General features: G+C 38.1%; 1 protein-coding gene across 1 annotated transcript; it reads left to right on the plus strand.

Annotated features, from left to right (window-relative positions):
* The first annotated feature begins 16,367 nt into the window (after nucleotides 1-16,367).
* Nucleotides 16,368-17,273, plus strand: LOC114642221 (trace amine-associated receptor 13c-like). The gene has a single exon (XM_028791200.1). The coding sequence runs from the start codon at nucleotides 16,368-16,370 to the stop codon at nucleotides 17,271-17,273; it is 906 nt and encodes a 301-aa protein (XP_028647033.1).
* Nucleotides 17,274-26,270: the final 8,997 nt, after the last annotated feature.

The raw sequence follows: 26,270 nt of genomic DNA on the forward strand, positions 1-26,270 counted from the left end.
TAGTTAAATTCATTTATTATGTGCTTTATAGTAGACATGGGGGAGTAACCAAAAACGGGCTTCAGGCCAGGTTGTGTGTGTACACTGCAAGTACATGTTGTTATCAGTTGCTAGCAATTATTAAATGTTGTTAAAGTCCAGTAAAGCCTCTCCGTACACTTCACACTTTACTGCTATGTGTTTTCTTGTCTCTCTCTGTCCTGTAATGTTGTGAGCGCGACTGCATTCTACACCCATTCACTTTAAATGTCTTGTTATCAATTTTGCTGCGGAATGCACTCCTCTTTACTAAACAGATTAAGTCTAAGTAATAAATGTTGATTAGAGGCTATCAATTTAACAATCTTTTTTCACTGGATTTTCTTCATTTTTTGCTACAGTGGTTTTGCCCTCCACCACTACTTACCACAAAATTGTAGTGAGCGGTAAGTACCTTGATAACTAAGTTCCAGTGGGCCACTAGTGGACTTCTAGCAGCCAAAACATTAGAATTTTGCACATCAGCGTTTGTGTGGCTCCCTGGCGGCCCACTAGTGGCAACAGCTGATGTCTGACAGTCAGTCCTTGGGTGGCAGGAGAGCGTGTGCCAACAGAAATCTGCCCTTCAGCTGCTATATGCACTTTCATTTTATCTTAATATTAAATTTTGTTGTCAGTTCATTAATTGACCACCTCTCATGTACAGAAAAAGCAGACCCCCGTGACCCTGTGTTCGGATTCAGCGGGTTGGAAAATGGATGGATGGATGGATATAACAGTAACACACTTAGTAAAAGTCTTTATATGTTTATTAGAGCAAAGATTATGCAACAATAATAATAATAACAATAATACTGATAATATATTGTACACTTTTATGCACATTTTTTTTACAATCTTCCCCTTTCACATGCAACACTGCCTGTACAAAGTTAGCAAAAAGAAAAACAAAAAGAGATAATGTGGGATCGTAAAAGAACAAGGACCAAATAAAGAAGCATTTAGTGTAAACACAATTGAAGTCTAACATTGCAAATGTTTTTCTGCATTCATTCTTTGCCATTTTTGGCATCTCTGTCAGAGGCACCTTTCAGAAACCGAGTCACCTACCGTGGCAGTTCCTCTTCATTAGTTTCTTTGTGGTGGGATTTCTCCTGATTGCTTTTGCCACCACATATATAATTTGTTTGTAACTTCTTTTATCTACCTCAGTGTATTAATGAGCATCATTGAAATAATAAAGACAGACTTATAACATGCTGACTCTGGCATCCAGAAGGATTGATGCTTATTAGTGGCTGTACAAACCTACATACTGAGGATGATGCTTTTCAGGATGTGGTCCTTGAAAAAGATTTTCTCCCCCACATCTCTCCAGTTACACAACTGGACAACAGCATTTGTCATTAGGCAGGGAATCATTCAGATCGTTGATTCTTTGACTGCCCTGCCTTCTTTAAAATATAGATATTGCCCCTGTTGGAAAACAATAGATATTAACATGCATGTCTTAGAAAGGAATGAAGGTCAGCAGGAACAAGAGAGAATACATGTGTGTAAATGAGAGGGAGGTCAGAGGAATAGTGAGGATGCAGGGAGTAAAGTTAGCGAAGGTGGGTGAGTTTAAATATTAGGGATTAACAGTACAGAGTAATGGGGCATGTGGAAGAAAGGTGAAGAAGAGAGTGCAGGGAGGGTGGAGTGAGTGTAGCAGAGTGTCAGGAGTGATTTGTGACAGATGGGTACCAGCAAGAGTGAAACGGAAGCATCTACAAGGCGGTAGTGAGACCAGCTATGTTATATTTGGTGGTGACGGTGGCACTGACCAAAGAACAGGAGACAGAGCTGGTGGTGGTAGAGTTAAAGATGTTAAGATTTGCATTGGGTGTGAAAAGGTTGGACAGGATTCGAAATGAGTACATTAGAGGGTTAGCTCAATAGAGTTGCCAGGCAAGAGGAAAAGAAGAAGGCCTAAGAGAAGGTTTATGGATATGGTGAGAGAGGACATGCAGGTGGTCGGTGTAACCGAGCAAGATGCAGAAGACAGGACGATATGGAAAAAGATGATCTGCTGTGGCAAACTCTAACAAGAGCAGCTGAAAGAAGAAAAAGAAGAGGATCAGCTCAAGTTGGACAGTTGCGAGACAAAGTCAGAGAAGCGAGATTGCGTTGGTTTGGACATGTGCAGAGGTGAGATGCTGGGTATATTGGGTGAAGAATGTTAAGGATGGGGCTGCCAGGTAAGAGGAAAAGAGGAAGGCCTAAGAGAAGGTTTATGGGTGTGGTGAGTGAAGACATGAAAGTGGTGAGTACAACAAAGCAAGATGCAGAGGACAGGAAGATATAGAAAAAGATGATCTGTAGCTGAAAAAAGAAGAAGAAGAAGCTCTTCAAATGCCCAAAATTGTATTGTATAATCTCTGACAAATGTATTGTGAAATTACCAATGTCTGTCAAAGCTCCTGGTCTTGAAAGAGAAAAAGGAAGTTCCACATCAACATATACGTTATTTGCAATTTGCAGGGTCTTTTGTATATTATCTTGTCTCTGTATGATGTTAGAGATCTTGCTGGTAAGCTCCTCCTACATCTTCCTCATCACGGTCGTGACTGTTCTGAAGTAATCTGTAATGTATAAGGAATATATCAAAAATGATAAAAGTGAAAGTAGATTGCTACTCTATCTACTGTTTGTTACTGTATGTGTAAACAATACTTATTGTCAACTGCATTCTGATCAAGCTGGTTCTGCCGGAATTTACCATGGTCCAGACCTACTGCAACTTGTTAAAGATACATTAGATAACTTAGCAACTAATATGACAAACTTTGATTTTAGAATTATATATTTTCTTTTGAATCAATGAACAGAATGTTAGCAAAACACATAGAGTATACTGAGCAAAGGCAAAATAACTTCAGTATGAGGAGTGCCATGCCTATGGACGAATAAATGGGAAACTATTGTGGGCAAGCAGCATAGTGATGACAACATTATTTTATCTTTTCATATTTGTCCAGAAAATAGTTCCATCAATCACAATGGTAGTGTTATTTTTTCTTCCCCTGTTTGAGAAAATTGTTAAAATGACACTTTCAGCAGGTTGTGTGATGTTGTCTTTGTTATGCACTATTCAGGTGAAAAAAACAAATAGAAATTAAACATATCATATGTTAACCATTTAGTACTTAACGGGTTAAATTGACAAGACATCTTACTTTTATTAAATCTTGAAGGCTGCAGGCAGGGTGTTATTAACTTCATCACTTGATAAAAGTGCAGCATTATACTTCTGATTTGGTCTAAATTAGGAGTTTTTGGTTAGAACAAAACAATATCACAGATGACTAGTTGATATGAAATTTTTGGGAAATTTTATGTCTTAAATTCCTTGTGCTTTCTGGATCTTTGTCCATGGTGGAAAGTAGTTATGAGCCTTTTCATATGAATCTGAATACCAAAAATAGCTTTTCTGTCTCTGCAATGCTACAAAAGCTGGCAACAGTTGCACTAAGTTAAGTAGTACTTACCAAGATTGTTGATGCACAGATGTGAATTGCTGTCTCTGTTCTGCAGATAGCTAGGGAATAACAACTGAAAAGATACACTTACGATTGCTTATATTCTTTCACTATGAATGAAGTTTATTTCATTATTGAAGTGGCCACTACCACCCTTTGACAGGCAGGCACAGCTGCTAAACAACAGCAGCGATTTATTCTGCAATTGGTTATTCAAAATTTTGAACTTTGGTACTAACAAACAGGATACCCTAAAGCTGAATGAGACCTTTTATGATGCAAGCTTGTGAAATATTTGGTTGGTTGTGGGCATAAAGAGGCATTTCTAGGCATAGAATACATCCAGGTATTTCCCAAGATATCAGTAGATTTTTTTTTTCCATTCAACTGTCCGTAAAAAAATCGGTACCCTCCCGCCTACCCATGCAATGCACGTCGCCAGTGCGAAAACACTAAGTACAGTGAATGTAAAACTGCTGCTTTCAGACTGCTGCTTTCAAACCAATAGATGCTTGATACTAGGTAATTTGCCAAGTACACAGTACTTAGACTTTATAAAAGATAATTCAGAGGCATACAGGTAAGCAGCACAACAATTGTCATGGAAAGCAACTTCTTTATGCCCGGTATGTTGAAAAATGTTTTTCTTTCATGAAGGCTGACCAGTCAGAGAATGAGCCTTTATAAGGATCAGGAACCAATCTGTGAAAGGCCACAAAATAAACGAGGAACAATCAGAGTGCAATCAGAGTATCATTTATAGAAAACCACATTTATGCCCACCCACACTGAAATGCTGATGCTACATTTTCATAAGTATATGGCTCTGGGGGGCGATTTAAAAAGTCTTAATTTTCATGGGTCAAAAAATGGATTAGTGTGGACAAACGGTGACAATGTAGACAAATGTATCTATTTTTAAAATGCATTTTAAATGCATTAGTGTAGCCGGGGCCTCAGATGAAGAGAAAGTCTGGAGTTTGCCATTAAAGTATAGGGTCACAGAAATAATCAACCATAATGTGCAGATATGGGAGCCATTAGGTTATTCCTAGTGTAATATACTGTAAATATTGAGTACATATATATTCACTGTATGCTATGCTTACAGAATGATGCTAAGGTTATTCTCTTCTTCTTACATTCATTTCTAGATAAGTGACGTTTTGCTTCTTATTTTTTTGCAGGTGAGCTGGTGTAGCAGCAGTGTGCAGGTGCCACCAATAACACTTAACTAACTTGTATTGGTAATGTTTTGCCGTCAGTAGTGGCTGTCAAATGAGTAAAAGATGAATATATATAAACTACACAAGTTGCTCTCTCAATGTAACCTAGAAACAGTAATCTAATCTGATTGAGATTGATAAATTTGCAAATTTGCCAATACTTTGCAATGGGAGATTGTGAAAATTCACATTGTTGTACAGCATGCTGAATTTGAGATAAATTCATGATAATGGAACTGTTTAGACAACTTTCCATAAAAAACAAGTGTGCGAAATTTCAACCAAATTGGTGGACTGGGAGCTCAAGTGTTTCATGCTGAGAGAAAGATAGGCAAACATGGCTAGCATAGTAAGTGCTTTTTCCATTATATTGTATATAACACACTTAAAAATAAGTGTAAGAAATAACTAGAACCAGAAGTGGAGATGCATTTAACAACAAAAATGTAATCTTGAAAACAGAATTGATTTTCAAATACCAGATGCACACCTATCAGTTCTCAAAAATGGTTTTTTGTGTTGTTAAATCTCCCTCTTTTGTACTTCCTTCTTGTATTTCCATTCTTATATATCACACAAACCTCCTTTATCACCAACAAGTGCTATTCTTATGTAAGTCATACCATAATAGCATGACAAATTAATGTTCAGGCTCTATTCAAAGTACTGAATCATATATGACCTTTATAAGCAATCAGAGTACTGAACTATAAAACACATTATAATACAGTATAAAATTACATATACAGTAGTTTAGGCAACTTTAAAATTTGCACTTGCTATGTAGTCCTCAAGCCAACTAGATGATCATCTCTCATTTGAGAAATCTCAGGTGGCAACAAAGGCTTCAGTGTTAATTCCAGAGTATTTGTTGAAGCATCTTTGGTCAAAGGTGAATTTGATAAGTGGGAAGAGTCTCATTTTTTCCATCTGTCAATAGGTAAGTACAAAGACCAACTTCTTGTTGAAACTCCTATGATAAAATCTGTTAATGATTCTGTTTTTTTTTTTTTGTAACAATGGCGGCACGCTTAGACGCTGTGGCTGTGTGCTCTTAGACTCAGAGTTTAGTTTTTCCACCCTGCCTGGATAAATACACATATAGCCGGCAGGGTATTTTATCTATCGGCTTACGGAGCAAGAGTTGCTCGATATCAGAGTTTCTCTGCATCCACAACATTCCAGACGACATTGCACGGACACCAGGCTCTCCGTGGATTACAATCCCAGCTTCGAGGAGTTGATGGCGGCGCAAAGAACGTAAACAAAAGAGGGGGTGCCGAGGCAGCGTTCTAGCGAGGCTAAGGAAGCTGCCACACAAACCACCACTTCCAAGCATTTTCTCCTCAAATGTGAGGTCACTGGCGAACAAACTAGACGAGTGGAAGCTGCGGATTGCAACGGAAAAGATCATCAGGGACTGCTGCATCCTGATGATCACAGAGACGTGGCTGAATCCACTCATACCGGACACAGCTATCGAGATAGCAGGCTACACAGCACACCAGCAAGACAGGACAGAGAGGACCGGTAAGGAAAGAGGAGGGGGACTGGGCATTTATGTGAACAATAGCTGGTGCACGAATTCCACCATAGTCACCAGACACTGCTCTCCAGATGTGGAGTTTATTGCAATTAAATGCAGACCCATATACCTCCCCTGTGAATTCAACGCCATACTGCTAACTGCTGTGTGCATAGCACCAGATACTAATGTTAGCTCGGCTCTGGAGCTTTTGCATGACACCATCAGCAGTAAACAGAGCAAGTATCCTGAGGCTATTCACATCATTTCTGGCGACTTTAATCATGCAGATCTGAAAGCAGTTCTCCCCAAATTCCATCAACACATAAAGTATGCAACCAGGGGAGTAACAACACTGGACAAGCTCTATACAAACATCAGACAGGCCTATAGGGCTAAACCCCAAGCACATCTTGGCCAGTCTGATCACACATCCCTGCTTCTGATCCCTGCACATACCCCCCTCAGGAAACAAGCTCCCACTATGACCAGGACTGTTACCATATGGCCCGAGGAGGCCTTCCAACAGTTGCAGGATTGCTTCCAGAGAACCGGCTGGGAGGTTTTTGATCACCAAGACTTGGAGAACCACATCTACGGCAGTCTTGGATTACATCAGGTTCTGCACAGACAACGTCACTAGGGACAGACGCATAAGGATTTATCCCAATAGGAAGCCCTGGATGACGAGGAAGGTCCAGAGTCTGCTGAAAGCCAGGAATACTGCTTTCAGGTCTGGGGATTTACAGTAGAGCCAAAGTGAACCTGAAGAGAGGCATCCGAGAGGCCAAGGCAGCGTACAGAAGGAGGATAGAGAACCATGTGAAGAGCAACAACACCAGACAGGTGTGGCAGGGTGTCCAGCACATCACCGGCTACAAATCCAGCAACTCCTCGGCCGCTGAGGGAGATGCTTCTCTGGCAGAGGAGCTGAACATCTTCTTTGCCCGCTTTGAGGCAACACCAACAGCAGCTCCATCACAGCCGCCTGTTCACAACAGCAACATACTTATGGTGGAAGAGTGTGAGGTGAGGCGGGTGAAGAGGAAGGTGAACCCGAGGAAGGCTGCAGGACCTGACGGTGTGGTTGGACAGGTGCTGAAAGACTGTGCGGATCAACTGGCTGGAATCTTCACTAGGATTTTCAACCAGTCCCTGTCATAGGCCACTGTCCCATCCTGCCTCAAGTCCTCCATCCTTGTTCCGCTGCCGAAAAAATCCATCACGAACAGTCTGAATGATTTCCGCCCAGTGGCACTCACACCTGTCATCATGAAGTGCTTTGAGAAACTGGTGCAGAGTCATATCATTGCCTGCCTGCCGGCAGACCTGGACCCATTTCAATTTGCTTGTAAAGCAAAGAGATCCACAGAGGATGCTGTGGCCACAGCCCTTCATGCTGCCCTGACCCATCTGGAGCAACAGGGGAGTTACGCCAGACTTCTCTTTGTGGAATTTCAGCTCTGCGTTTAACACCATCCTCCCACAACAACTGGTGTCCAAACTGGCAGGTCTTGGACTTCCATCACTCACCTGCAGTTGGATACTGGACTTCGTGTCTGGTTGCTCCCAGAGGGTCAGGCTGGGTCCCCACACCGCCACTGCTCTCAGCCTCAACACCGGGACGCTGCAGGGTTGTGTGCTCAGCCCGCTCCTCTACACCCTCTACACATATGACTGTGTCCCCCCTCACCATAGCAACAAGATATAAAGTTTGCGGATGACACAACGGTGGTCGGACTCATTTTGGGCAAGGAAGGTGAGCTGGCATACAGGGACAAGGTAGAGCAGCTGTCAGAGTGGTGCAGAGTCAATAACCTGCTCCTAAACACAACAAAAATGAAGGAGCTTGTTATTGACTTTAGAAAAAACAAAACTGACATCCAGCCACTCATCATTGGTGGGGCCGGTGTGGAGAGGATCCTGGTGTTCAGATTTCTGGGCATTGAGGATGACCTGACCTGGAGCGCAAACACCAAGGAGCTGCTGAAGAAGGTGCAGCAGAGACTGTATTTTCTGAGAATCCTCAGAAAGAACCATCTCTCCAAAAATCTGCTCCTTGCCTTTTATCACTGTTCCATCGAGAGTGTGCTTACGTATGGACTGCGTGTGTGGTACGGCAGCTGCACTTCCTCAGAAAGGAAAGCGCTCCACAGGGTCATCAGGACAGCAGAGAGAACAATTGGCTGTACCCTCCCCACTACAAATCTACACCTCCCGATGCTGCAAAAAAGCAATAGACATTTCACAGGATTCATCACAACCCGTTTTTATCTAAAAGCAATCATGGCTCTGAATTTAGCATAAAACTGCTCCGTATCATTCTCCCAATGTGCAATATAGACCTTAAGTGCAATTTGTATATATAACAAGTGCAATTTGTATATTTTGCAAAGTACTTTTATTACTACTCTGTTTGTTATTATTTTCGCTCTTCTTGTCTTTTTAACTCTTATGCCTTACACTGAGTCGACTACACCTTCAATTTCATTGTTCCTTTGTAAAAGTGACAAAGACAATAAAGATCTATCTATATATCTTAGGTATGTATTGAAGTAATTATGTTCTGTATATCTCTTTCTCTCTAAAATGCTGCAAAGTCCGCAGATGTAATTTGACATTTGCTTTCAGACAGAAGAGTACAAGGATTTCTGAATCTGCCGATGACTTAGATAAGGATATCTGTGACTATCTGAGTAGTAACACAAGACAACATCCAAATATGTGCACCTTTCTATACACCTCCTCCCTTGGCTCTATCATAGAGTGCCATGTTTTTTTCCTATTAGTGTTTTGCTGATGATATGCAGCTGTATCTGTTGTTCCCTCCAAAGGATACATGGTATTAGGTAAAATTAATATTGCAACTTAGATAAAGGAACACCATCTCCAGCACAACCTCACAAAGATAGAACTTCTTTTTATCCCAGGTTGTCCATCTCTTCAGCACTCAATCTCTGTTCAGATCGGCTTGTTAACACCCACCAAGTCAATACGTATCCTTGGAATGGTGATCGATGACCAGCAGTCCTTCAGTCACCACGTGACATTATTTGGTTTTGCTGTTGGTTCTTTTTACACAATTTTATAGTTAAGTGGTATGATCTTGTACTTTAATTGGGGGCTTTAGAGGTCAAGGATTCTTTTCCTGTCATTAGTTGTTCCATTTTTCTAAAATTAGGAGTTGTGTAATTTTCTTTGTTTGAAGACTCTCTTGTTGGGTGTATTTCAGTCTGACTGTTAGGTTTTGTAATCTAGGAATTGTAACTGGCTTGTATTTTGTTCTGAGCTCTTCACTTGTGGTGATCATCTTTCCCAAACAGTCCTCCAGTCTAATATTTACTTGAATATGTTGATAATTTTTGTATCTGTAATGTCACATAGACTTATAACAAATTAGAATACAATGTCATTTGCCTAAACATGGTGTTTTGTTTTGATTGGTTTGCAGGTAAATCACACATAACGGTTTCTATGTGGATTTCTATCTGCACAGTAAACTTTTTATTAGAATACAATTCTGATTATTTGAAATCCGTAATGGTATTTTTTCTATGTACTACACAAATGCAAAGTGTCAAAGGGTGGTGGAATATCATTTCACATAAATGTATTTAAACACAAAAGCTTGACCTTATGTCACATAAATGCACATTTTTATTGTTTTTCAGTTAATGATGCCTAATATGCTATTCCTTCATAAAATATTTAAATAAAATCAATTTGATCATTTTGTATTATTAAAAATCACTTTGGTTTTCTTCAATTTCTCCTGATTTCCATTGCTGAAAATAAGCAGGTTAACTATTGCTATTTTAGGTGTGTTTTGCACAGAATACAAAAGCAATAATTATCACCATGATGTCTATCTGTCCGTAACAAACAGTTTGGCTTCTAGTGTAATGATTTAATTGAAACATCCTTTTTCTTCAAGGAATTTTGACAGAGGCACTATACAAGTTTTTAAAATTTTAAAATCTCCCAAAAAGAAAAAGCTTTTTCAAATTTTCTGAAACATCTATCTTAAAAACAGAAAGACATTCCATGCAGACTTAATTATTGATTAGGTATTTTAAACTTGCAAATTTACTTCTTTTACACATTCAAGAGCTTCTTCACCTGATGTAAACACAAATAATCAATACAAGTTATTGAAATGCCAGGAGAGTAAATTGGGTGCAGTTCAACAGTCCTGACTCTTTTCATGTGTAGCTCCTGGCTGGTGAAACTAGCTGCCCACCGTCATTCGAAATAAGCTCGTTAAAAAGGAGTCGCCTCACTCCATAAGTTGGCCAGAGTCGAGAGGGGAGGGCAAAACCTGAGGAGGAGTGGAGGGAGAAGGACTGACAGCAAGAAGGGACCATTGGGTTGGTGATTTGTGCGCAATGTGTTTGCTGTAAATAAACCGGGTGTTCTCTTGAACCCGTGTCCTGCCTGTGTGTGTCCAGGTTAGGGTGGTGGTACACCCCCTAGTGGCTTACAGTACATATCCTTTTATTTAGGGGGATATTGTCTGTAGCAATAAAATATTCAGTCTTGCCATGCCACATTTGGGTAAGCTACCATTTCAAAAATAATTTTGTACTTTTTTGTGAATCATCCAAATTATGATTTGGCTAATACGTTCCATAACCTGGCATGTAATATTGAAAAATTAATTAGTTGATGCTTTCTAGAGATAAAAAATTACATTATAACTTTGTGCACAAACATCTTCTATCCAGGTCAGTTTACAGCAAGAACTTCTCATTTCACGTTTTCTCTCCTACTTCAAGCCATAACAAGCAAAATAACAACTATTAAAACCGGAAAAAAAATAACTTGGATAGGCTGTTTTTGGTGACAGCGTTGACTTTTGGTGAAACTGTAGTGCAGGCTCAGAGAATTAAACCTCCTAGTCTAAGCAATGAAGATTTGTGAGGACTTTGTCAGGCATTGGTAAAGTTGACCCAATAAAATTCTTTCAAAGTAATTCATCATACAGAATATTTTGAAAAACTTGACAAACTACTGAGTGATGAAGGTCAGGCAAAAACCTGATAACTTATGAAAAAATCATCTGAATGAGACATTGGGAAAGAAACTGATGGACTGAGTGGTCACTTATTAAAGTTCTTATATTTATAAGGGAAATTTCAAAGTTGCAGCTAACTCACTAGTAAACTGTATTGGAAAAGTAATTTGTTAAGAAGCTCCTTTCAGCCCCTTGCGCTGTTCAAGTAACTTACAATCTGCTGTGCTGTTATCATCAGCTATTGCCAATACACTTTCTGGCTTCCATTCCCTCTCACTAGCAATACAAGCTGACATTTAAGTGGGAAGGGTGCTGGACTGAAAAGACAACTTGTGATGCATACAATTGTCAAAGTCTTGTGAAATACTTTAAGTCTTTTGTGCAACAAAGATTATACTGATGTACTTAATGCATTGTAGCAGCACACAAAAACTATTTGTTTTCATTGCCCTGTAGCACCAATCTGCTTTTACTGAGGGTACCTACCTGAGTTCAGTTTGTTTTCTTCTTTTTGTTTTTTTATTACTAACTTTAAATATAACCTTTTACCCTAGTGTTCTCAGCACAACTGTTTTAAGGAACAAACCTGTGTTACTAATGTAACTAATTAATATAAATGTAAAAAAAACTAATACTCTATTACAAACAAAATATTTTAAATAATTAACTAATGTAATTTACATAACTCTACCATTAATTGCACAATTCTTTACTAGACCCCACATAAGGATACTATAGCCACCTGCCAACGTCATTTCCTCTTTTGCCTTACGTATATGGCTTAGCCAGCCATTATAAAAAAAAAACATCAAAGTTTAATGGTTTAGTATAAATACATTAACTATTTACATATATACATCACACATCCATACAAATGTATAAACTTAGAAAATCCAAGAAATCTATTTCAGTGTTGAACCAGCAGTCCTTTCTTTGAAAGCAAAAACAATCAATAAACAAGTAGAATCCCCTTATAAAACCTAAGCTGGCAAACTAAAATAAAAGGAACCAAACAAAAGTCAGATAAAAGGTACCACACATAAGCGTTGCAGGCCTGGTACTTGAGGGCGATTGCGATGTTACTCGGTGACTGCCTGTTATGCTGCAATAGAACAGACGGGTCTCATTTCCTCGTTTCCAGCAGATGTGCGCCGACTTTCGTGTCTTTCATATCGGGTATCAAGTCTCAGGGATAGTTGGTCAGCTGTAACAACATCCAATATCGACAATGTACTCCAATACCCGTCAACACCATCTGTGTTCAGCCTTTCACGGACAGTGCTCCATAGCTCACCGATTTGGCGATCTCGACCAGTCCGTCCAACCACGTTCACTTTTTCTGGAATCCAGTCTTTTTTTTTTTAAACTCCTCGCTGAAGTTTACACTCGACTGCTTTCAATAACTCACTCCCAGCACAAAATAAAGTTCTCTTTTTAACAACTTTTCTGCCCCTCCCTTCATCATTCTCTCTCTCTTCCTGACCTCTGACACCCATCCTTTGCTATTCTCCAAACCAATAAAATAATTTAACATAAATACCAGCATTTACTTTTTACATTTCAAACCTTATAAATATAATTACATATCTTTTTAACAACATGTACAATAAATGTAACTGTACTAATCAAAATTTATATTACACCATTGCTATTTCCACCTCATAATTTGAGTTTTAAAGGCGCCATTGACTTTTTTCACTTAAAAAAACTTTTAATTTACATGATCTTTTTATATATTGTGGTAAATCAGCCCAGAAACCAACATACACCAAGACACACAAGTGCAAAACACACACTTTTAATTATTGTTCTTGCCCTTCAGCACACAAATTACCACAAATAGCCTCAGTCCTTTCTCTCTCTTTCTTTTGTCCCTTCTTCTTTTTCTCTCTTCTTCCACCTCTACTCCTCCCTTCACAAGCTCTGTCCTCCACCTCCCAACTTGGCTCTCTGAATGGAGTGAAGCGGCTCCTTTTATGTTGCACCCAGATGTGCTCCATGTGCTCCCTAATGATCTTCCTGAAGCACTTCCTGGTGTGGCGGGAGTGCTGCATGGGCACCCGGAAGCATTCCAGATGCGCTTGGATTCTCTTCCGGCAGCACTTCCTGGTGTGGCGGAAGTGCTGCAGTCCAGGGGCCTCATGTATAAACGGTGCATACGCACAAAAATGTTGCTTATGCCTGTTTCCATACTCAAATTGCAATGTATAAAACCTAAACTTGCCGTAAAGTCATGCACATTTTCACAGTAGCTCCAACCCTGGCGTACACAAGTTCTCTGCTTTGTTTTGCAAACTGGCGGCACCCAGCGTCAAAGTAGTGCTTTTGCTCTAGTGTGGTTTCCCTTTCTTTTTAGATCCACATCCCTGACGCGGCTTTATCATATACACTGAAATTAACCGCATATTGTTCATTAGTTTAAGGCATCTGATTGTAATTAACCTATAACAATATAACGGTCCACATAATGGCAAAACTATTCCAAATACCATAGCTGCATTAGCGTTGTTACTCTCACTGCACCTTCTTCTACTTTCAGCTGCTCCCGTTAGGGGTTGCCACAGCAGATCATCTTTTTCCATATTACTCTCACTGCACAACTCAGAGCAGCTGATTGTAAGAAGAATTATCGGTATACAGCAGCAAGCACACGCTGTCTCAGCCATGCTGCCTATTTGAACTGCTCTCATCCGACAAACGCTTCAGAGCCTTTCCTGTACGGACCTTGTGGTTCAGAAACAGTTTCATCCCAACAACTATAAACACAATCAATCCATCAAGTGCTATTTATAGAACTGTTTGTACTTACAAGTACAATTACCTCACTCTAAACTTGCGATACAGTTATAATATTGCACAACCTGTGCCACTTTATAGCGCGTATTTACATATGATGACGATATCATTTTTAAGATGAAATGCAGCAAAATATGTTTATTACATTGTACAGATAAAATGTTAACTGTTAAATTTAAATAATCTATATTGTTAATAATTAAACATGTGAGGACACAGTGTCGCAGCGCTAGCGACGAGCTGGCGGCCCAATTATTCCTGCCTCGTGCTGTATTCTTGCTAGGGCTGGAGTGATACTGTGGAAAGGCAGATGGATAGAATAATTAAACATGTACTACGAAGCTATTTCAGTGCTCCATAAAAGATTTGAAGAATCTGCGTTCTAAGCTTACAGATGGCTTAACATCTATTACAAAGCTGATTGTGTGGCAATTGGTTACTTGGAGAAAGAAAAGGAAGGACAGGAATTGGGGGTTAGTACGTTTGAAAGAGACAGTACTGCTGCAATAAATTATTTAATTGAAGGTTGTGCACTGCGCAGTAAGCATGTTGCGGAAGGCAGGAACAATCTGTGGACGAGGCGCCTGCTCATCACTATCACTGTGCCACCGTGTTCTCATGTTTAATAACATGCTTTAACTCATATCATAATGAAAATGATATCATGTATACATCTCAGTATTTTAATTACACAGAGAGCTGGAATATCACAAATGTAATGGATTCTGTGCCGTCGGAGGAAGAGAAAGCCTGTTTAAGAAGCAGGTAGTGCACAAAGAGCACATAGAAGATCAAATACAAAACAAAGCATTTAACGTGCTACTTTAGTGACGATGGGATTTGAGAAACTAGTAAATTAAACGATTTTAAGATTAATTTTATGACGTTCTACTTTAATGACAAAATAAACTATGTGATTAAAGTGGAAATTTCAAGATTAAAGTAGACATTTCATGCTTTTTTCCCACTGTGTGCCTATTTTGTTTTCTCTGTATCCTAATAAGCATTCATATGACACTCAGACGGTGGGCTACGACTCGCCTTTTCATGGCGACTTTGATATTTGACCGCTTCTTTTTGTTTCGGACACTGTGCGACTTTGTGAACTTGAACTTTCAAGTTTCTCTGACACTCTATGTCACTCGATCAACTTCCTTTTGTTGATTATATCACTGTTTAAACCATCCATCCATCCATTTTCCAACCCGCTGAATCTGAACACAGGGTCACGGGAGTCTGCTGGAGCCAATCCCAGCCAACACAGGGCACAAGGCAGGAACCAAACCAACAAATAGTAAGTTTTTCCTTGCCTCCACTTGGTATTCAATGAAATTCTTCAATTTTCCCCCTAGTTTTGTCATTGTCTTTTCACAGAAGGCTGAGCTTAAGGGCTATTTATATTGATTTGCATATTCAAAGTGGTGTAATTCTGGGAGGAGTTGGGGCAGGACAGCAGGCGCGTGCACGTGCATTACTTTTCACTCTTACCGGGATTTATGTAGTGGAGGAACGTGGAAGTTGTGTGTACAAACATTTCCACTTTTGTCTGTATGCCATGTTATAGTGTGAATTCTATGCACAGCGTTATACATGTGGCCCCAGGACTCCGGAATCGTCCAGGTGCTCCCTGGTGTTTGCCACGGGCCCCAACAGGGTTGAGCTTCCCTCTCGTATCCCGGGGGAGGTATTGTCTCTCTCCCAGTCCTTCTATCCTCCAGGCGTCGCCCAGCCGTCCGCCACAATATTTATTACACTAAGTTAACCAAACTTATCATCAACAATGGGAAAAGTCAAAAAATAAATGTGTATGGAATTTTAGAGCATGATACAGCAATTTCAACTCACTGTCACACTTACACTTTGATGACCTACCTAGTGTCATCTCTTTTTGGTGTGGCATAGAAACTAGTGTCTATTAAATTTTTTCCAAAAAATGTTTTTACACATATACACAGTACAGAAATGTTTTGTAACCCATGTTAGGGTAGTCTTAGGAAAAATAACAGGCAAGATTTATTACTGACATGTGTATGTCTCTTGATTGCTCAAAGCACACCTTTAATGAGTACACAGGGGAAGGCCTAATGCATTAAGTATATGTATAAATATAACCTTCTTCTCAAATAATCTGGACATATGCATGTACTGTACACGGTAACCTGAAAATATCTATATTTGAAATAAACATAATGGGATTACCTGTAAAGGATAACCAATCAGTTCAATATTGTTTTCATTCTGGGAATATTTCTTGCATGAAAGAAATCCGAACGAAGTATTCTTCTGTGATCCTCTACATTTTTGGAATGGCTGCAGTAATGCTTACGTTTTGTGGAAATCTTGTGGTGATAATTTCTATCAGTCATTTCAAGCAGCTCCACACACCAACTAACATACTTGTTCTTTCCCTGGCTGTAGCAGACTTCTTAGTGGGAGTTATTATAATGCCTTTCATGCTCATTCAGTCGGTGGAGACGTGTTGGTATTTTGGGGAGACGGTTTGTTACATTTATACATGCTTTCTTTCAACATTAACTACAGTTTCTGTGTTTAATTTAGTATTAATAGCTATTGATCGATACTTTGCTGTTTGTAATCCATTACTTTATTCTGCTAGAATCACTGTACGGATTACGTGCACAGCTGTTCTGTTCATCTGGTTGCTAACATTTTCTTATGGTTGTTCAGCAGTGTTTAGTGGTGGAAGTATTGAAGGCAATTTGGAATTAGATCCATGTCCTGGAGACTGCCTCCTCATGCTTAATTCAACTTGGTCAATAGTGGACCCTATATTTGGCTTTATCTTCCCTGTTTACATAATGGCAATTCTTTACACCAGAATTTTTATTGTCGCAAAGCGACATGCAAAAGCAATCTCAATGCAGCAAAACTCACAAAACAATAAATACAAAAGCAACAAGAGTAAAAAATCAGAAAGAAAAGCAGCAAAAACATTAGGAATAGTTATGGCAGTATTCTTGTTTTGCTTGTCACCTATTTATATCTTTACAGTAATCACTTTGTTTACAAATATAACTCTTCCTTCTGCCGTATCATGCACTCTTATTTGGCTGATTTATTTAAACTCAAGCATGAATCCAATCATGTATGCATTGTTTTATCCTTGGTTTCAAAAGTCCTTTAAGCTAATTGTATCTTTACAGATATGTAGAAATGGATCATCTTTAACAAAATTGATGCCAGAATATTAGTTGTTTTTTTAAATAATATACCTTTTCCCTACAAGTGTTTCAATCATAATATTTTTGTAGGCAAATGAAAAGTAAATAATGGCATTGATCAAAGTATTTTCTCTTAATATAATATTATTAAGCATTAAATATGGATAATTATATTTTATTTTTGTCAGTAACCTCCTTCATCATTCTGCTCCTATTCACCCACTAAGGTCTTACAATTCTGACAATCTTGTTGTGCCCCATAGTACCCTGTGCTGCATGGGAGAAAGAGCCTTCAGCTCTACTGCAGCCAGATTTTGGAACGACTTCCCTAAATTTATTAGATCAGCCAACTCAACCAGTTCTTTTGAAAATGTCATTTGTTCAGAAAGGCATTTAACCCCTAAATTCTGACCCTTTCTTTATGTTGACCTTCTTTGTCCAGGTGTTCAAGATATTATGTAGTAGCATCACAAATTATTTGTTCAGGGTATACTCGTAGTATTTTATAGTTTTTGTTTCTAGTTTGTCTTTTATTCTAATTCAAAGCCTTGTGTTTACTGTATTTAGTTTTTATTTATTGTTTTGTGATAATATGATGTATCCAATGTTGTAATTTTGATCTTTTTTTGCTTTTTCCCTTTTGTTCATTTTTGCATTGTTGTGAAACACTTTGAACATTTGAAAGGTGCTATATAAATAACAAATATTATTATTATTATCACTACTTCTACTACTATTAACTTTGTGCATTGAAAGGACAGTTCATGATAATCACAGTTTTCAATAGTAATATTATTAATATGAATTTGGGATATATTACATTTTTTGTTTTTCTTTTCTTGTGTTGCATTACAGAAAGAGTAATCTAAGTGTTTGTAATAATGTAAATTTGACTGCTCTAGTTTTGCAAATTTTATCACTGATCTGAATATTAAGCTGGTGACTTTTCACTATCTGATTTTCATAGCATCATCTTCAGTGTTGAGACCAAACGTAATGAAAAAAACTGTCAATCAGAGTCAGAGATAAGTTTTTTCAGTACTAAAAATGGAAAACATAATGGTTATATTATTCACTTGAAACGACAGCTATATTTCAAATCACCTATTCATTTTCTGAACTGACTTCTTCTGTTACAGTGGTTCAGAGCTTAACTCGCAGATATGTAGAAAAGGATCATCTTTAACAAAATTGATCCCAGAGAGTGAAGTGGTGATCATCATGAATTAAATACTAGTACATGAATGGGACACATTCTTGTACACAGTTTCATTTTATAGTCAATACCTAACCTCACAAGTATATTGCTGGATTTGGAACAAATAAGTATGAAGTATTTGGAGAAAATCCATGTGATGCCATAACCGTATGTACAAATAGCTTAAATCATTTTTAATGGTAATCAAGTATGTTTTAATGCCATTCAGCAGCAATTGCCACTGTACCAAAATGAAGCTTGTATATGGAAATATGTATGCTACATGTGTGGATTCACTGTGTATTACAATATTACTTGAAAACTGTGATGAATCAGGCAGCTTTCTTGCTTCACAATTCTTGGAATATATTTCCATATATGACCAGGGTGTATACTTTGTGCAATATGCATATTTCCTATCCATTGGCCTAGTTTTGCAAAAAGTAGCTACAAAATTTAAATATACACTGTTGGGTTTACTTGCATTTCTTCTCGGCTCTTTCTCTGTCTTTTGCAAACCTCAAGTCCGCAATCTTGGTGTAATCTTTGACAGTAACCTCTCTTTTGAGAAACAAGTAAATTGTCGTCAACGAAAAACAAGTCGTCAAGAGTTGCCTTTTCCAGCTTCGTCTATTAGGTAATATCAAGCCTTTTTTTATCTTCTAGGGATGAGAAGCTACTCATGCTTTTATTTTTTCTCGCCTTGATTACTGCAACTCGCTGTATTCTGGGATTAGCAAATTCCTGATACACAGGTTACAGTTGGTTCAAAATGCTGCCGCTTGCTTTCTGGTTGGGGCAAGAAAGTATAATTCTGTTTCTCCTATTTTAGCTTCTTTACACTGGCTGCCTGTCAGCTTTCAAATTGATTTTAAAATCTTGTTGCTAGTTTTTAAATCTTTACATGGGCTTGCTCCTGCCTATTTATCCGAATTGTGTGTTTTATACCAGCCATCCAGCGTGCTTAGATCTGCTGGTCAGTTGTCTCTTGTTGTCCCTCGCACCAAGTGTAAAACCAAGGGGGACAGGGCTTTTGCAGCTGCTGCTCCTCGTCTGTGGAACTCTTTAGCTCATCACATAAAGGAGTCATCTACAATTGAACTGTTTAAAACTAGATTAAAGACTCATTTCTATTCAATTGCATTCTGTGACCTTCAGTAATATGGTTGGTTTTCCTCATTGTGATTATATAACATTACTTCTATTTATTATTTATTTTATTTTTATTTATGTTCATATATTTTTATTTCTATTTATGTTATTTGTTTGTTTTTTCTTTTATTCTATTATTCTAAAGCACTTTGGCCACAGTATTCCTATGTTGTTTTAAATGTGCTATATAAATAAATTGACGTTGACATTTCTAAGCTGGTATCTCAGATTTATGTTTGTGTTTTTGGTGTACATTGCAGGTAACTTCAATAACACATCCAGAGTTGGCCTTGTGAACATTAATGTCATGATACAGTCAGTTCCAGGTCTTTTAAGGCATCATCAGGTAAAAACTGGATCAAGAAGAAAGAGGGGCATTATAAAAAATAAAATGTCCAAACATCCCAGTACAGATTACAACATTTGCTACCTTATAAATGAAAAAAATGCATTTCTGTGACAGACATCATTTTGAATTCAATATGCAGTCAATTATATTCTCATCAGATAAACGAGTTATGTACATCATAAAAAGTAAACTGTTTACCCTTATCTAAGGTAGATTCCTGCATTGGCCATTGTGGGGTCCCCAACATTCCTGAATTTGGAATATGCAGTATGGAAAATTTTAAAGTCAGATTGAAGGTAAAAATAAATAAACCAATTTTAAAATGTGTTCTCTCCACATTTATTTTAAAGTTGAAAAGAGCTTCAATGGGTTTTATGAATGATGCATTACTGTAAATAAAGATGGGCAGAAATCTAAACACACCTAATGGCTATTTAACCTTTTTCCCGTCTCATTGATCTTCCGTATGTACTTGTTAATCTATATACAGGTCAAACTCTGTTATAATGAATATGCTTTATAACAAAATTTTCATTACACGAAGTATTTTTATGGTCCCGACTGTTTCCCCATATGACGCGAGTATATAGAAATCTCGTTATTATGAAGTACATTCAGCAGATACTTTCATTATTACGAAGTGCCCAAAAGACCTTGAAATGCCTGAATGAATCAACCACAGAGCAGCTAGTTCCAGCTAGTATACCCAGACTATACTTCCTTAGAAGGCTGGCGTCCTTCAACATCTGCAATAAGATGCTGCAGATGTTCTATCAGACAGTTGTGGCAAGCACCCTCTTCAACGCAGTGGTGTTCTGGGTAGGCAGCATTAAGAGGAAAGACGCCTCACGCCTGGACAAACTGGTGAGGAAGGCAGGCTCTATTGTTGCCATGGAGCTGGATAGTTTAACATCTGTGGCAGAGCGAAGGGCGCTCAGTAGGCTCCTATCAAATATGGAGAATCCACTGCATCCACTAAATAGTATCATCTCCAGATAGAAAAGCAGCTTCAGTGACAGACTGCTGTCACTGTCCTGCTCCACTGACAGACTGAGAAGATCGTTCCTCCCCCAAACTATGCGACTCTTCAATTCCACCTGGGGGGGGTAAACGTTAACATTTAACATTATACAAAGTTATTGTCTGTTTTTCACCTGCATTATTATCTTTCTTTAACTTAATATTATTTATTGTATCAGTATGCTGCTGCTGGAGAATGTGAATTTCCCATTGGGATTAATAAAGTATCTATCTATCTATCTATCTATCTATCTATCTATCTATCTATCTATCTATCTATCTATCTATCTATCTATCTATCTATCTATCTATCTATCTATCTATCTATCTATCTATCTATCTAGTTCTGTGGCCGCAGCTCAGTTGTGCACAATGATCCCCAAACAGAAACACTGTAATTTTTTTTTTCTTTCTTCGAATTTTCCTCGTACTGATTTTTTTTTTGCCCTTTTTGTTTCCTGCGGTTTTCAGTGATACCTTTTGCTTATTGCTCATCAACATTTTAAAAACATCCATTGGAATTTAACTCATTGTCACCCTCCTATAGAAATGGCAGACACGAAAAACCAATAACAGTTCATATTAGAAAAAAAACTTTACATTTTTGCAGCTCTCGGTTGCGGCAAAAAAAGACGTTGCCAGTGAATTTGAATTTCGCCATCGACACTGTCAACTTTCTTGAAAGACCAAGCAAAAAAAAAAACAAAATCTTGGGTTGCAAACATATGTGAACTACTGCATTTGAAGACGTCGAAAAAGCAGTTTTTATGTGGTTCAGAGATGCTCGTTCAAAGAAACATTCCTATTAATGCGGCACTCATTCAAGGTAAATGTGAGGTTTGTAAACTCTCTTGGGACCTCCCCTAACTGGACGACACACTGAAGAGTGTCGCGAAGTCTGATCTCCGCCTCTATGTAAGACTGTTTATCTGTTGCCGGGGCAACAGCTATCTCAAAGATATTCTGTGTCTCTCCGCCAAAGCAAACAGAAAAGATATCGATGGGTGATGCAGCCTGACTGCTGTGTCTGTGTATAGCAGAGTGGCAGATCACGCTACAATAAATAAGTGTGCCATTCCTGTTTCAAGCTGAATAAAGTTGGTTTTCCTAAAGTACTGAGAATCAGCCTCATGTTTTGGGGTGCAAGACAGGGACTTATAGCGCGACCCCGATCTTTTATGATTTGCTTCTGTGTTACTTCACTGCAGCGCTATGAGCCTGTTTTTGCCCTGCCCTGGCAAACGGACAAACAATCTTCCACAGACGCTGCAATTGCATTTCGGGAAAGTGTATTAGCGCAAGGACATGCTGAGAAAATTCTCGTCAGCATAACTTGTAGGCAGGAGGAGATTAAAATGAACACAAAAGAAGCTATTGAAATTATTGCAAACGCCTGGGCGCAAGTTGAAGAAAGCACTATAGTAACAAATACAGAATCTCATTACAACGAAATCTTCATTATAACAAAATATTTTTTAGGTCCCTGGGAGTTCGTTATAACAGAATTTGACCTGTGTACCTCAATAATTCTATTTTTAATTGTCTTTGCCAATTTTTTGTTTATCTTATTTACATTATGCAACACATTTTCAATTAATGTATACATTTATAGATCTTTTGTATAAGAGCACCATTTCAATGTATAGACACTTCTTATTCATTCTTTAAGATACTATTTTGTCAACGAAAACATTTCTATTTCACTCTTAATTTATTACAGCAGCTTCCATATGTTATCTGCTCAATAGTCTGTCTATCTTGTGCCTATTTCTTTATTTATAAAACATTTCAAAGCTATACAGTTAGTGTCACAATAGTTTTGTGTACTTAGTGTCAGCTTGTTCAGAGTTGACTCCAAGCTTGCAAAATGGGTTTGACAATATTATGGTACAGTGTTGAGAAAAAATATATATTTTTTACATTTAGCAAAAATGTGTTTTTCATTTTTTACAAACTAAAATCTTTCAAGACAGTTAGGCGGTCACTCTGTCAAACCTTATTCTACATTATTCAATTAGCATAAATGCAAGTTTAAATCTTCATACTACAATATGAATGTACTGAATCCACAGTGAGATTTGCATCTGGTTAAAATAAAAAATACCTGCGAAATAAAATAAATTAAATGAATGAATGGTTTCCTCTACCAAAGTCTTATATGCATTGTAAATGATCCTCACCATTCTTCTTCTGGGTAGCGAGCACATTATGGCTTTATGCATTTTTTTGTGCTAGGCTTAAGAAGACTACATGGGTGACCTGGTCACCGGACCTTCAGGGAAGAAAATCACCTCACTTTTTTCATGATGAGATACTGTTGTGAGTCTTACTGTAACCCTGGATAAATATTTCTCTGACAAATAAAACATGAAATTCAGCCAGCATTTATTTCTTCACAAAGTTCATACATGTACCCTTCAACTCATGATTTAGGTTTTTTTCTTTCTCTTGGCATGATTACTGTAACTGAATTTTGGCAATATCTCAGGAACTGCTGTCTTTCCAACTCATTCATAGTGCAATTGTTTGATGACATGTACCTATGCCATTTTTTGGTACGTTCATATATAATGCGTGAAATATCTGCTGCGACAGCCAATGTCTGTCTGTCTGTCTGTCCACATGAAACAACTTGCCTGACTAGACCAATTTTGTTGAAATATGGAATGCTTATTCTTCAAAGACATTTTTTGAGACAGCTCAATTTTCATTGAGATATGTCGAACAGATCACCCAGTACAAAGTTTTAAAATTTCTAAATTTCACATTGAAAAGCATTGGTGAATTTGCAGCCTTGTCTGTGCTAAAACAAAGAAAAATTCTGTGCAACTTCAACTAAAATTAGTTTACTGTATCAATTTTACCTTGACAGCAGTTACAACTTGTATATTTTGTGTACTTTACTGTTTTAAGTATGTCCTGAAGTAATTATGTTCTGTATATCTCTTTCTCACTGAAATGCTGCAAAGTCTGCAGTTGTAATTTGACATTTGCTTTCAGACAGAAGAGTACAAGGATTTGTGAATCTGCCAATGACTTAGATAAGGAAATCTGTGACTATCTGAATAGTAACACAAGACAACATCCTAATATGTGCACCTTTCTATACACCTCCTCCTCTTGGCTCTATCATAAAGTGCCATGTTTTTTCTGATAGTATTATGCTAAAGATAAACAGCTGTACCTGTTGTTCCCTCCAAAGGACACATAGTATTAGGTAAAATTCCAGCATGTCTCACTAATATTGCAACTTGAATAAAGGAACACCATCTTCAGCACAACCTCACAAAGACAGAACTTCTTTTTATCCCAGGTTGTCCATCTCTTCAGCACTCAATCTCTGTTCAGATTGGCTTGCTAATATCCACCAAGTCAATACGTATCCTTGGAATGGTGATCGATGACAAGCAGTCCTTCAGTCACCACGTGACATTATTTGGTTTTGCTGTTGGTTCTTTTTACTCAATTTTATAGTTACGTGGTATGATCTTGTACTTTAACTGGGGGTTTTAGAGGTCAAGGATTCTTTTCCTGTCATTAGTTGTTCCATTTTTCTAAAATTAGGAGTAATTTTCTTAATAACATCTTGAACTCTATTTTTGGTCCCAACATCAATGCCACTTTTGGAACACGTCACTAGATCCATGTCCCATGTTTCTAAGTGCATGTGTCACCAAGCTACTCTAGATCATTTTAAAATGCTGGGGCACATCTGGTGTTCAACCAGCCGAGGCAGGAACATGTCACACCTCTTTCAGATCATGACATTAGCTTCCTGCAATGGCACATATTAAGTTCATATCCTTGATGCTTGAATGCAGAGTGTCAGTAGGTCAGCACCTATATAAATGGAGACACATATGAAGTCCTATACTCCTTCTCAATGAAGAGTGACGATGCTGATAAACAGTGTCTGGTGATGTTACCACTGCATGGCATCAAAACTAAGTCCATACTCTTTTCATGTGTAGCTCCTGACTGTTGGAACAAGCTGCCCTTCTCCATTCAAACTGCTGACTCCCCCAATGTGTTTAAGATGTGTTTGAACACTCTCTTGTTGGGTGAATTTCAGTCTAACTAATGTTAGCTGTTAGGTTTTGTAATCTAGGAATTGTAACTGGCTTGTATTTTATTCTGAGCTCTTCACTTGTGGTGATCCTCGTTCCCAAACAGTCCTCCAGTCTGATATTTACTTGAATATGTTGATCATTGTTGTAGGACGATTTGGATAAAAGCATCTGCTAAGGAAATAAATGTAAATATAAATGTATTTAAGATTATGCTCCACCTTCTTATTCCAGTAAGTATCATTGCATCTGTCATGTCACGTAGACTAAAATTAGAATACAATCTCATTTGCCTAAACATGGTGTTTAGTTTTGATTGGTTTGTAGGTAAATCACACATAACGGTTTCTATGTGGATTTCTATCTGCACAGTAAAATATTTATTAGAATGCAATTCTGACTATTTGAAATCTGTAATAGTATTTTTTCTATGTACTACACAAATACAAAGTGTCAAAGGGTTGTGGAATATCATTTCACATAAATGTATTTAACACTAGAATTACTAGAGCCAACAAAAAAACTCGTAATTCCGGCCCACCTTAAATCCCTTCACACCTCTCCGTCAACGTCTTTTGTCTTCTAAATGTGTCGATAAGCAGCAAGCAGTCTGCTGTACCATCCCACCCACTGCCTCAGAACGGGCAAGTAGTTCCCCCAGTTCCTGCCTTGATTGATTATCTGGGAGTAAGCTACCCAGAATTGTAAGGGGAAATAATTTGATGTGTGTTTTGTGTCTACAACAATCTATATAAACACATTGTTAAAACAGAAACGTTTTTCATATTTTAGTAATAAATAACAAAATCTGGACATGAACTGTATAATTTGTGAAGGCTGATGGCCAAATATGAAATAAACACTTTTACAAAAGGTGTAAGTACAATTTGACAGGTGTTGTGGTTAGAACTGCCGACTTATAATCCGGAAGTCGTGAGTTCGAAACCAGCTCCCTGGCAAATTTACCATTTAGAGTAGTGAGCTGCTCTTTTTGTTAATATTATACAATAAAAACATACATTTGATTTGTGTCTGTAAAAGCCAGTGTAAATTTATAGTACTTCTAAAAATGAGCATTTTGTTTTTCACTTTTACTCTCTCAGTCACGATCACGATACAACACCCCCCGCCCCAGATCTGACGCGGTTACTTTTTATCTGAAACTGGGAATAACTGTAGATGTGAGTGGTGTTTTGAGACAATCGAACTGGAAATTCTCTGATCTGGAGGAATAAAAGCTG

Source organism: Erpetoichthys calabaricus, chromosome 3, assembly GCF_900747795.2.
Source record: "Erpetoichthys calabaricus chromosome 3, fErpCal1.3, whole genome shotgun sequence".
Taxonomy (NCBI): Eukaryota; Metazoa; Chordata; class Cladistia; order Polypteriformes; family Polypteridae; genus Erpetoichthys; species Erpetoichthys calabaricus.